The sequence below is a fragment of the Varanus komodoensis genome, unplaced genomic scaffold, assembly GCF_004798865.1.
Source record: "Varanus komodoensis strain SLA01 unplaced genomic scaffold, ASM479886v1 scaffold1, whole genome shotgun sequence".
NCBI lineage: Eukaryota > Metazoa > Chordata > Lepidosauria > Squamata > Varanidae > Varanus > Varanus komodoensis.
In genome coordinates this window covers 97,082,452-97,096,819 of record NW_025335268.1, presented here as the reverse complement: position 1 = coordinate 97,096,819, position 14,368 = coordinate 97,082,452, and the positions used below count along the sequence as shown (strand labels likewise).

The 14,368-nt window shown below is 41.2% G+C and overlaps 1 protein-coding gene across 3 annotated transcripts in view; it reads right to left on the bottom strand.

Annotated features, from left to right (window-relative positions):
- The window catches only part of SUFU (SUFU negative regulator of hedgehog signaling), a 102,908-nt gene extending 89,796 nt beyond the window's left edge, over nt 1-13,112 (bottom strand). Inside the window, exons 1-2 of one of the 3 annotated variants that reach the window (XM_044437638.1) lie at nt 12,772-13,112; nt 5,362-5,496 (exon numbers count right to left, since the gene is read on the bottom strand). In XM_044437638.1, coding sequence (XP_044293573.1) covers nt 5,362-5,496; nt 12,772-12,935 — 299 coding nt within the window. In that variant the 5' untranslated portion in view covers nt 12,936-13,112. The remainder of the gene's footprint in view (nt 1-5,361; nt 5,497-12,771) is intronic. The other 2 variants (XM_044437620.1, XM_044437629.1) reach the window with 2 other exon arrangements.
- Between the last annotated feature and the right edge of the window lie 1,256 nt (nt 13,113-14,368).

The window sequence follows — 14,368 nt, the reverse complement described above, 5'->3', positions numbered from 1 at the left end:
TTAAAAACATTTTAAAAAATACCCTCCAACATTAATAAAGTTCATTGTTATGATACCCTTTTGCCAGGGGACAGGGGCTGTGGCTGAAAAAACATTGATTGCATCAGCAAAATAGCTAAGTGCTGTTATTCCCATATTGTTGAGGGGGAGTGAACAGTATATATGACAACCCTGCAGTGCAGTATATGAGCCTACTCTTCTGGCATGCTGGGTTTTTTAAGGAAAGGGGGTAAAACTGGCTTAGCAGCACTATAGAGATAGAATGGTAATTATTTCCCTAGCCATGGGGGGAAATACGGACTCTCTTGGGAGATTTTAATAACAGAAGCTACATATTAGAGTTCATTCTCTTTCTCCCAATGCAACTCCCGCAGTCAAGCTTGCAGTCCATTAAAAAACAGCAAAGAAAAAGCACACATATGCCTTCTGAAAATGCAGGTCCTACCAGATTTGTTTTCAAGGTGCTCCTCCGTCTCTACTTCGATAAGGAAGAGTGACCCCTCACCTTACTAAGAAGGGAAGGCTTTTGAACATGTAGATCCAACCAGATCCATAGTATCAAAATGCTATTTTCTCACTGCTTAGGGTCTGAATCTTTTTTATCTGCAGGTATGAGTAGAATCTGCCAGAAATGCTTTGAGCTACATGTGCACACTGCCTTTACCATCTCTCAGTAGCTTATCTCTGAATAACAGCTGCTGGAGCCAAAAAAAATTAAAAATAAGGGAGCACATTTACCTTCATACCTTGTTTTAAGTCATGATGTCCTGCAGTACATGCAAGCAATCATTTTGAATATTCGAGTTGCAAGCACTACTTATTGTATAATCAGAACACAGCAAAAGAAAGATAAATAACACTCGCAGAACCCACTCTACTTGGTATAGCATGACAAGTCTCAATTGCAGCTTAAAATTTCTGGATGGCACCCATGGGCACCACAATGCGTTGTGGCAACCTAATGAACATGGCAACGATAATGCAGAAGTAGAGTAATTAAGAAGTATGATGGAACAGACATTAGCAGGTAGCCAAATCTTCCAAAGACCTTGAAAAGCTTCACCAAAGGGGAACTAGATTTCCTATTTCTAGTTTAGAATTTGTTAGCTCTGCTAGAGAGCAAGGAAGGACTAATTAAAAAGCAAGAAGATCATGTAGCAGCAAAAGTGTTAACATGCTTCCATCTAATATCCAAGGAAAAGAAATTAGAATCCATCAGACATTTGCCAGATTTACCATTCCTATAAGCCAGCCCCTTCCCCCACTTCAACTTCTCTTACTGTGCATTGGGAAAATATTTTACTTTGGAAAGCAGAGCAGCTTATTCTCCAAGGAAGCATAAACAGATAGACTGCATACTAGATTTACGTTGAGTCAGACTCTGTTACCTTTTATTAAAAACAGTCCTCCTTGTAAGTTCAACTACTGTGCTGTAAACATAGAACAAGTCTCCTTCCATACTTCAAAAGCAAGACTTTAATTCCAAAATCTTTAACAATAAGGACGTGCTTTAGTTTCAGTGATTGTGTGTGAGGTTTAAGCAGTGCAAGGCAGCCTCTCTGTAGGTGGCCCATCTCTTACATTAACTACCTTAAACAAATGACATTTTAAAGCCAAACACACACCAGACCAGAAAAAAAGGAAAAAGAAAAGAAAAGAAATCCACAAGGTGGCCACAGCTTCAAGGGAGGTCTACCACCAACAGAGAATAGGAAGTTGGAGAAGTGTCCTGACGCAAAGTATAAGGCAAGATATGTATATCAGAAATAAGTGACCAAACATTTAAAAGGCACAGAATTACACGTATTTTTATCTACATTATCAGATAATATCTACTTTCTCTAATCTTGAGGGAAAATGACATATTTATAGTTTGAGTAGAATTCTGTGGATACTATATTTTGAATTGTCAAAAAAAGAAGCATTCAGGATTAATTTGTCAAAAAGAGCAAACATTATTTATCTACTACATTTCTATACAAACCAATACACAAAGTGCTCTGGGCAGTTCCAAAGAATTAAAACCATAAAATACATCCAGATAAAAGGTAACATAAATCCTTAAAAGTAAAATATAAAATAAAAATCAAATAAAACCTAGCAGCAGTGCAAAGATTCAAAACACAGTAACAAAATCCAGATATACTCAACCAAATAATCTATTTTCAACAAGATTAATTTCATACTTGCAAATTCCTTCTTGTCTTGTCTGAGGATTTTGAAATTTGAACCTACAGCATAAGTGCTCTTTGCCATTATTTTTGATCCTAGGAATTCCATTACTAGGAATTCTTCCACGTTATTAAATAGCTATTTTGTTAGCAGACAATCACCAACATTTAAGCAGAATATGAAAGCCACACCCTGGTAAGTGGAAATACATTTTCATGCAACGAAACAAAGGGTATTTTTCTTGGCGGCGTTTTATTAGAATAAGAAAATTTACTTAACCTTCATATCTACATGCTACATATATCTCCTATTCCTTTATTGATATATACAGAGTCCATAATTCAAGCCAGATATTCCCATTTCAAAACACTGTGCGCAGTGTTGCACTGCTTAGTGGGCATCAAGGAATGGCACCTGATGACAGCATGCAACTAGCGACATAAATTTCTAGGGAACAAATCTGTAACCTTTAGGAAGCAATTCTATGGCTCCTAGACAGCACTCTGACCTCAGAAATGGTGCTCTAGGCAACTAGGCATTGAAAGAACTGCACTTGCTTCCTTTCCTAGGCTTGAAATGCAACGGGGGGGGGGGGTTGCTTTGGTAGGTGGGGAGGGAAGGGACTGATGAGGCCAGGATACAAGTTATCTTGAGACCTTCCCAGCCTTCTTCCCTCCTCCTCTGAAATGCTGTTGCTGGACTGGTAAAAAAGCCCATCTAGTGAAAATGCAGGACAGGAAGGCAGAAAGAGTATGGGATGAGCTTAACCTCCTAAATTTGAGAGCTTATGCTTATTACACTAGGACTGCACCAATACAGTGGTACCTTGCCTCACAAACTTAATCCATTCCATGACTCTGGTCATGACCCAAATTGGTCATGAGCCAAGTCAAATTTTCCCATAAGGTTCAAGGTAAATAAGGTTAAACCATTCTGTAACTATATTTTTTTAATCACAAACATTTGCAGCAAAGTGACAAAGAACAACGAAGATCACGGACATCCCCCCCCCCGCACGATCGTGCCATCTCCCCCACCCCCAGAGCACAATCGTAGCCATCTCCCCTCCCCCCCCCCAAGCATGATCATGGCCATCTCCTCCCCCCAGTGCGACCACGATCGCAACCATGCAGAGAAGTTGGGTGCAATCGCGACCATCACCCAATGCAGAGTTCGCAACCTGAGACAAAATTTTTCTGAAATTTCTGTTCGTGACCCGATTTGATCGTGAACTGAGGCATTCGTGAGCCGAGGTACCACTGTATAGTAGTACAAATATGTTCTGGCCTGAATTCTAGATAGACTGCAAAGTAGAGGTGCGTCCAGTTCAAAGAACTTGTGCTATGACTAGTTGCTATGACAAAATCATCACTTTGTGGCTAGCCTATGTTGCACTTTTCTTTCAATGCAGAGGACATTCTATCTTGGATTTAGAGTTGAAGAAAAAGATGGAGCTGAACTGAGCACTCATTCATCTCAACTACCTATTAAGTTATAGGGTCAAAATGAAACATGACATATGAAAACATAAATTATCATAAAACTAGAAAGATTAGAAAAACAAGTGGGTCCAATACTTTCCTGAACACTTGAAAAGAGGAGGTCTGGCCAACCCACTGATGAAACTCTCTCCCCCTTATATTCACCAGTAAGCAGGCAAGTGAGAAGGGCCTCTGAGTCAAATGTGAGTAGTTGGTATAGGATAAGGTTATGTATCAGGTAACTTAGGCACAACTAATTTAAAGCTTTAAAATATTTAAAACCAGCACTTTAAATTGAGCTCAGACATGCACTGGCAATCAGTGTAGCTGGCTCAGTATCACATTCTGTACCAGCTAGAGTTTCTGAACCATGTTCAAAGGCATGCCAAAGTACAGTATATTACAGCAGTCCTTTTACAGAGCATGAATAGGCAAGGCAACAGCATTTCTCTTTAAGATACTGTTATAACCGCCATCCAAGCTTAAGTTCGTAACAAGTACTCCTACCTGCTGCCACCACCTAACATCCCCAGTGAGCAAAGAAACTGAAAATACCCACACAGTGCACCTGACCCTTCAGGGAAAGCTTAACCACATCTAGGACTAGATGTAATCCTTTCCTCAGATTAATCAGTTTCCCTATCCACTGTACTTCTGCCTTGTCTGGATTATGTCTCAGCTTGCCTGCCCTCATCCATCCCAAAACTGCCTCCAGACACCAGTTCAGGAGTTCAACTGATCTGAAATGAGTTATCATCTATACTAGAGAGAATGCAGAATGAAGACTTCAGGGCTGGTATTCTCTAGTAACATAGCAGTGAAGAACAGGGCACTGATTGTAAACAAATGCTATTTATGTGTACTCTGAGAAATTATAAACTTAAAAGTGCAAATGGCTGAAGTTTATGTTTAAATGTCTTCTACAACAGAAACACACGTTGTGATTTAATATATAAGCCTTGAGATACTTTTACATGGTCAGAATCACCCTATGATAGCCCAAAAATGAAATACATATTATGATCATTCTGCTAATGGGGAGAACATAATAATAAAACTGATGAGTAGCAGCATCCATCCCAGATACTTAAATTATTCTGCCATGTTTAACATTTACACAGGTTATGAATGCCAGAGAAACAGCCTTTTGTAACACTTTAACAAACTGATTTTATAGCTTTCATTGACTAAAGCCCACTTTGTGAACTAATATGAAGCATTATGACAAAACTTTTAAGCAGTAGCGTCAAAGGCCATAAAGATGAAGGGATACATTACGTGACATTTCTATGGAAAGGTACTCAGAAACCTTAGGTTATTAGGTGGGTTAAAAGTATGATAAATAAATAAGGTGATAACAATGACAATTCACAACATTGATTGGTGAAAATACATTCTTTCTGTGCTTGTTGTGTTAGTTTAACACCTAGGAGGTAGAGGATTTCCAGGTCTTCTGAATCCAAAACAAAACCAAGCTTGCTGTTAAATTCTACTCCAATTTTTTTTATTGAAGACTCCCTGCATAGTTTTTTTTTAGTAATTGCAGTACTTTCAGGTAAGCAGCAATGCAATTTACCCTTAGAGAGAACTACCCTTCCTGAATTTTGTCACGTAGAACTACTTTTACTTGTGTGCATGCATACTTCTACTACATTTCCAACTGCTTCAGAAAGCTACAATCCACAATAAATAGAAATTAAAGACTTACTCATGCACTCTGTTATCACCATACAAGTCGCTTAATCCAAAGCTTACATAGTGCCAGTGCTCAGGAACATTTTGGGTTGGGCTTCCCAAGTTCCTGTACATACTGACATAGTCCAGAGGATCAGGTCCACCTAACCTATATAAGAAAAAATTGAAAAGAAACAAGAGTAAGTTGCCACTCAGTGTTGGAAAACAAATGGTTTTAAGCCAATGCATTACCACCACTGCATTCAACATCATTACATCTAATTCCTTTATTAAATAGTTAGGGCAAGCAAGTAAGAGCTTTGCCTTGCGTCAAAATAACAACAGTTGTTTATCAATAGATCTTGCAGTGCTGCACTGTTTGACCTTCAGGACATTTCACATACTTTGTTTTATTGTTTAAACATGAAATAAAAGACAAGCCTGCAAAGATGCTCACAAGACAAAGACCTCCTGTTCACAATAGAAATGAATATTTACATATGACTGCCAAACACCTTCAAATACTAAAAGATCAGAAAGCCTGACTAAAGCTTTTTTTCCTCACACACCCAACTTCCTACAATCATTTGTTTAAACCAAAACGTTGGACTTTTTTTCTTGATCCAATTTAAAGTACTTGTAACTACCATTAAAGCTTCGTATATAGCAAGAAAGGGGGACACTGGCCCACCAGATGCAATTGGACTGCAGCTCCCCATTGGTCATACCCAGTCTGGCCAATAGTGAAGGATGATGGAAGTTACCCTTTTGACATCTAAAATGAAGATAACACTGCATATATCATTTTTACCTTAATACTATGTATATCTTTATTATGATTTAGCTGCAGCTCTTGTTCAGTCACTAAAAACTGTTATTTTTAATCTTACATTATAAACTAGTAGGACTCCTTTCATATATTTTGAATAGGAGAACAGCTTCCTGAAGATGATACCCAGCTCTACCTCTCATTTTCCACCAATCCAGGTGAGGCAGTGGCTGTACTGAACCGATGCCTGGCCGAGCTAATGGGCTAGATGAGGGCCAATAAACTGAAGCTCAATCCAGACAAGACGGAGGTCCTGTTGGTTGGCGGATCGGGCTTCGGGGAGGGTGAATTGAACTTAGTCCTGAATGGGGTTGCACTCCCTCTTAGGGACAAGGTCCGCAGCCTGGGAGTGCTCCTCGACCCAGAGCTTTCACTGGAAGCTCAGGTGACAGCAGTGGCGATGAGCGCTTTCCTTCAGCTTCGGCTGATTAAGCAGCTGCGCCTCTACCTGGAGTACGACTGCCTGGCAACAGTGACACACGCGCTGGTGACTTCCTGCCTTGACTTCTGTAACGCGCTCTATGTGGGGCTACCCTTGAAGACGGTCCGGATACTTCAATTGGTTCAAAATAGAGCTGCCAGGCTGCTGACGGGGACTGGGAGTTATGTTCACATGACTCCAGTCCTCCGTCAGCTTCACTGGCTTCCCATTGAAGTCTGGGCCCAATTCAAGGTGTTGGTGATGACCTATAAAGCCCTAAACGCCTTGGGTCCTGGTTACCTGAAGGAGCGCTTACATCCATATACACCCACCCGCCTCTTGAGATCTGCGGGAGAGGCCCTTCTCCGGGAATCCTCCGTGAAAGAAATTAGGAGGGTAGGTACTCGGAAGAGGGCTTTCTCTGCGGTGGCGCCCAATCTATGGAATGTGCTCCCCAGAGAGGTCCGCCTGGCACCGTCGTTATTTGTTTTTCGGCGCCAGGCGAAGACCTTTTTATTTAAATGTCATTTTAATTGTTAATATTATTTGCTCATTTTATCTGGCCAGGGTGACTTATTTTATATTGTTAATTTGTTTTATATTTTAATGTATTATATTTTAATTTATGTTGTGAGCCGCCCCAAGGCTTCGGCGAATGGGGCGGCATAGAAATGTTTTAAATAAATAAATAAATAAATAAAATAATAAAATAAGAGTCAAAGTCAGTGCTAAAGGGCTGCATGCATTAAACAGCAAACCCCATAAGTTCGTCAGCAGTAAAAGCAAATGAATCTACCTACGTATCATTAAAGTTTGTTTTCTTCAGAACTTTTCTTTATCCATCTATCCATGGTTGGCCTATGGGGGGGGGGGGTCCCAGATATAGGTGTGTTTAGTGACTGATTAGCAGATAAACAGTCAAGTGCTGTGAATTGTGACAGGTCCCAACTGCAGCTTTTATCATTCAGGGGAAGGAGATAACATTTGGCCAAAGAGAATCTTTTCTTTTCAGTTTCCTTTCGTGTAACATGAGAGCCAAAGCTTGTTCCTGGCTTGTTCCCTGCAATGTCCCAATTTACTTGACCTGCTAAGGCAGCGTTTCTGAGTGGATGCCTCATCATCACCTACTGGTATTTTGTAACTCGGAGTCTCGGTCATAGATCGGCGGCAGTGACGCGTATTTTGGGTGATGGAGCCACAGCAGAGGGATTCAAGAACCATGTGCGGCTCTGGAGCCGCAGGTTGCTGACCCCTCGCCTAGATGTGTCCCACTCATGGGCATTAAAGTAGTACTAGGAACTAGGGCATTTTCAGTAGTAGTCCCATCCATTCTGAATTACCTCCCTGGACAGGTCTTACAGTGATGTCTTTTCAATGGGCTTTGAAACCTTATTTATTCCAAACTAATTTTAACTGATATTTCATACTGGATTGATGCAAGTTTTAATTTCTGATGCAAGTTTCACAGCTTGATGTAACTTCTATCTTCAGCTTGATCAGGGCTGGGGAACCTGTGATCTGATCCTCCAGCTATTAAACTCCAGCCAATATGGCCAGTGGTTAGAATGCAGCAAGTCAACCCAGAAAGCCACAGATTTACTGCCCACAAGCTAAATAGTACTAGACTGTACATGCAGGTTTTTTGTTCACTGTGGACAAGATGTGACACAGAATTAATCATTGCTCCCCAGCAATCCTTCATATAGCAAATCTGCTTTAAGTGTAGAATCTTTTAGCATATAAAGTGGCTCAAGTAAGATGCATATATCTGGCAATTTTCCTTTCCTGAACTTTTTTAAAGCATAAGATAAGAGGGAGCATACAAAGCAACTGTAAGGCAAGTACTTACAGTTACAAAAACCTACAGTTTCCCACACCAAGGCCAAGTACAGGTTATGTTCCAAGAAGAGGTTAGGGCAAAAAGAAAACAGTTGTTATAAGGAAGAAGAAACAACTTTGTAGAAAGCACCAAGAACTTCTCAGAGGCAAACCAAAAGAACTCTATGAAAATATCAAAAAAGATACATCTTAGCAGGCTGATGCCTCCAAGTATGTTCTGAACAATAATATTTGGACCACCAGATGTCAGTCTCACAACTCTTGCTGGCTAGCTAAGTGGTAGCTGCAATCTACCCCAGTGGTGTTTCTCATTAATGCAGAAGCTGCTTACAAAACCCAAAGAGGGGGAAAGTACCACTCCGTGCAGAAGTACCTAAGGCAACACTATTTCATTCCACTGAAACAGAATGTTTTTGATCTATTCATGACTCAACTGCAGGCAGACTTTTCCAGACTTTCACTGAGAAAAAGTAATTGCGTTCTCTAGTTTACATTTAATTTTGTAGGAAGGTCAACATCTGTACCAATTTCCCCAAAATTGGCTGAGGTCAAACTCATGTCCTTAACTCTGGCTTTATCCAGCAAAGAAAGAATCAAAACTGTGGAAGGCATAGAAGTACAGAAAGAATGTCCTTAAAACACACACACAAATATTACCTTAACTCCTATACTGTTTATGTGACTGTTACAAAAATAGCAACCATTCTTTCCCTTTCTAGCATAACTATGTCCAGAGATTCATATTGTAAACAGCAGAACCAAGAACTCTTTTTTTTCCCTCACATGACATCCAGAGGGAAAACACAGTCCTGCCTATTTTAATTTCTAGAGAATTTGTGAGAAGTATAGAAATAAAGTGTTCCTTACAGAATAATGTAAACTAAGTAAATCACCTATATTTTAGTGAATATTTAGGCTTCCTCAACAATTTTGGGTTATCAATTTCTCATGTATGTTGAAATACAGAAAGAACCATAAAAAGGGATGAAAGTGACAGGAACTGTTCACACCAAATGTAAGCATTCAACAATAAATCAAATATGGACATGTGTACAAGCTGCTTCCACTTAGTGGCAACAACTCAAGAATGCCCCCATTCATAGGTTATTAGTGTGACATCTGGACCTGTATACTTTGGATTACACATCCTAAGAACATACCATGGGTTAACCATGGATTGTTTAACCAATGAATAACCTAAAGTGTTCAGGTTAAGATAATGGAGTCGTTATAAGTCATTGCTGCAAAATGGATGCAGCTGGTGCACAGCCCACACTTCCACAAATCTTGAGGTAAATAACCCATGAATTGCATAGATTGCTGACAAATACTGCTCTTAAGTGTGAACCAGGTCACAGCTTAAAATTAATCCACAACTAAGCTGAAATAATGCTTTCCTTATTTTATTTATTTATGTATTTATTTATATGTTCATTTCTATGCCACTTTCCAGACCGCATGGTATCAATTTCAAGTTGAAATTCTTGAATCAGTCAGTAGTAAAGAAGGTAGATAAAGAAACAGCAGCCCAAATTCTCATTATTCTGATACTTCTAAACAAAAGTTGCTAGAAAATCATAGTGAAAAGTTAGTGAAACACACAACTACTGTCTAATTGGGTTTCTTATCCTTATGGACTTGAGGACTAGCCTGCACATCTGTATGAAAACCACTAGGTCCTACTTGTTATAAAGGAATCACAACTGCACAACATTCCCGCATGATCATCTTTTAAAATTAACAGCACTTAGAATCACACTATAGCGCAAGTGCCAGGATCATATTGGGAGCTCTGTGAATCAAGACACTGGCTCTCTTTGTCACTGGGGTATTAGTCAAAGAAAAGAACAGGCAGTTCCAGCTGGGACATTCACATTACATGCCATAATCCCACTGGTCTGGGAAGTCAGCAGAACCATAAAGTCAATCTAATACCACTGGTTAATATAAAGCTCTCTGAGCTTCTTCCTTCCCTCTTCCTGGTTAAATAGTCACAGAAGGAGATCCCAGACTACAGGACAGAAGCCTTTGCAATTACTACTTGCCTAGGTTCCAAATGCCTCGCGAACAGCATAAAACAACAGCAGAACTTACAAGTCTTCACAAAACAAAGTAAAAAGCGTGCTTCACTTCAAAATCTTCTCAGTGATGTCAAATTTCCAAAAAAATTCAAACTGGAAAAATTTATGGAAAATTTTGTTGTAAACTACCCAGAAATAAAGAGAAATAAAATAAATACTTATAAAGTATTTGCATGCCCTACAGCAAGGGTGGGCAATTTGTGGCCTTCAGATATGTTGCTGTATGACTTCCATCATCCCCCACAGTTGGTTATTTTCAGTAAACAAAGTTTTCCATATTTACCCACTTTAGTTTGTCTCAAATTCTACACAAAACTAAAGTATCACAACTTGTGGCTTCACAGCTCTCCCAAAACTTCAACCCAGAAAATGTAGTACTTGAGTGAAAGTTCTTACTCCAACTATAACTTACCACTGTAGTTCAGACCACTTTCCTTTTCTGTATCAGATTAGGAACTTGCCACAAGCAGCATTAACAATCTTGGAATAAGCTCTGTAATATGCCTAAAGACAGGGATTTTACAAGCCAGAATTCTTTCCTAGTATGATTAAATTTGGATTTTTCCCTTTGCTCTAAAATAAAAAGATTAGTGATTGTCCTTAAGAAAAGCATTCTGTGTTTTGGCTTTTTGGGATGAATCCTAGAACAAAGCTCTGCATCTATGTTGTTAAAATCAAACTTATATATACATGTGGTGGCTTAATGTCATGTGAACGTACAGGGTCAAGGAGGTTTTGCTTAGCATAAGTAAGTAACAGTAGGGAGTTGTGTTTAGCTTGTTTTGCTTTATATGCATTACATATTTTAAATTGTCTATAAATATACAAAAGTTTTATAGAGGAATTTTCTTGTGCTGAAAGTTTGTAGTATACTTGACCATTATATTTTTGACTTGTATATCCTAGGTATGTACAGGAACATCATGGGAAGAAGGACACAGAGGAACAAGAACACAAAACTTCTGCAAGAGTATGTTAAGAGGCATGTCACAAAGCCATGACAATAAGTTGAGCCCACTGTAGAATGCCACCTCAAAGCCACTTACAAAAATCTTGCAATCTTCAAGGGATCAGCATTTACAGTCCTGTATTTAGTCTAGCCTTACTAAAGGTAGAGACTGCTTTTAGAATAAAGATCCTCAATGAGTATTACAGTGTATCAGAGTGTCGTACGGGGTCTTGGGAGACCTGGGATCTAATTCCCACTAAGACACAAAATTCACTAACTAACTGGGACAGTCATTGGTGGGGGAAAGCTGTTGTTGCTTGTTTTTTTCAGCCAGACAGCTTCTTCCTGCCCGAACCCCTTTGATCATGCAAATCTGGTCACTGACTTCCAGCACAACCTACCTCACCATGTTGCTAGGGAGATAAAATGGAGAAGGAATATCATGTACACCACCTTGGGCTCCTTGAAGGGAAGGCAGGATATAAATGTAATAAATAATGAAAAAAGCACTCTGCTTTTTTAATAGTTGCACAATACAGGCTTTCAATAGTCTCTTACATTCGCAGGGATACTTCTTATGTCGAAGTTTACAAATAACTGCTAGAAACAGCCCAGAGAGGTTTGGCTATTGGGCAATATAAAAATAAGTAAATAAATTTTCAATGCACTTCACCTGCCAAGCCTCACCATAACAACTAGTCCTCATACAGCTGTGCCACTGCCTGTCCTGCCAGTCATCACACATACCAGATTAGCCTTCACTTCTGCACAAACGTTATCAGTTCAGCAACCTCTACAAGCTCAGAGCCAGCCTAGATTCCAACCCAGTGGTAAATCCACATACGTTATCAACAGTTCTCTGCCAAAGTGCTACACCATTATGTTTGAAACGATGCCACCCCCACTTCCCAGTATTACCACGCTATCTTCCACAGTCCTCGGACCCATCGACACTCCCCCTCTACCAAAAAGCAACCAATTCAAATATCACAAACACCCATGAACCCCAAGCCCTTCCACCACGTGCCAGTCCCAGCCTTGCAGCAGACTCTCTGCACAGCAGACGCAGAGCCTTAGCTACCCTACCAAGACTTGACTGACCGTAAATACCCCCCATTCAAGGCTCTAGAAATCTCAAGCTTCTCTCGCCAAACTCCTTGTCCTGCCCCTCATAAACACAACCAATGTATCCCCAATCACCCCATACAGAAACTGATCTAGGCCCTAAACGGCTTCAGAAAGCCAAAGGCGCTTCCCGGCCCCCTCCCCCCCAGTCAGAAGCTTCGATTTCCTCGCAATCTCCTTCTCCCCCGCGCTCCACTTACCAGTATTTGAGGATGGCGGTGACCTGCAAGGGGTTGGGCTGCTCCGGGTACAGTCGCCGGCACTCTCCATAGATACCGTGCAGTCCTGGGGGGAAAAGCGGGGGAAAGGGGCCCGTCGCCAGGCCAGAGGGAACAGGGGCGGCCGGGGCGGCAGCGGTCTCCATGAGGGAAGCCTGCAGGGAGAGGGGGCCGGCCGGGCAGAAGGGAGAACTGGGCTGCGTACACTAGAGAGTGTGAGGGGTTGCGGGGAGAGGCCGCCCCAGCCCCGCACCCACAGCCCACACGGTCGCTCCAGAAACTCCTCTCACGACCCCAGCCCGGCCTGGCCCGGCCCAGGCAGGAGCAGCGGTACCAGCAGCCCCCTCCCACCCTCGCGATAGGCAGACGTCTTCGCCAATCACAAAACGGCGACGATCGGGACTGACACGAGCCCGCCTTGGGTTCCACACGGCCTTTGCCCTGTTTTCGCGGAGGCTCACGTCTGACACCTAGCGACGGGTGCCTACTATTGCAGTCTCCTTCCAGCCCGGACAGAGAGGGCGGAGTCGGGGGAAAAGGCATCTCTATTTCGCTCTCCTCCTCGCCATGCTCAGTTTCTGATAGATTTCTTTTTCCACTTCTTTGAGCGATCAAATCATGTAAATACTTTTGTTTCAGAGAGAACCAGAATGCTGTGTAGTGGTTGGCGTGTCAGACTCGAATTGTGAAAACTTGAATTCATATTCCCAGCCAGAAAGCCAACTATGTGTCTTTGGGCGAGTCACTATCCCCCGGCCAGTATCAGGCTGAATAAGAAAACAAATATGTATCGCAGGATATACTTTTATTGGTCTGAAGCGCCTCTTCTGTCGTAGAGAATTTTGGCTATAGACTGCTATATAAATGTAACAAAAAATAAGCAAGCAGAACAAATATATTCACTCCCTCCGAGGGCCCTGTTGGTCTCTCAATTGCTATATGGGACTAAGCATAAGAATAAATAAGAAGGGGGACCATGAGACTGACTTCTCAGAGTCAATTATTTATTATCCCACATTTCCTCCTAGAAGCTGAGGCTCATCCACGTGATTCCTTTCTCCCCACTCCCCCTCCATCTTGGCCTCACAACACCTCAGTCAGGTAAGGTTCATGGTTCTGGAAGCTACATAAAAATGGAGCAGTTTAAAATGCTGTATTTTTTTTAAGTATCCAGACGAGAGAAGGTGGCTGTCCCAAAGCCTCATAACTGGAAGGCATAGGGTTGAAGGGAGCCTGTTGCTTACCTTCACTCTATGGGAGTGCATGAAAGAGCAAAGCCTCTATTCTGAAGCAGCTGATATTTAGACTATGTGCCTGGACAGGCAGGATAAATGGGAGCATGGCTGACACACAGGGTGCTTTGTCACAGCAGGCTTTTGGTAGTGTTACTCATACACTGCTCTTCTAATATAATCTACCTGCAGTTTTTCAAAGGCCAACTTAGCCATGGCACTGAAAAAGCAAAAAATGTACCTAAAGCATGTCATATTAGTTGCATGTTTGTTTTTAACTCATTTTGACAGGCATGCCTTCAAGAGTTCCATTGCTTATTGATTTGATTTATTATAATTATATCCTG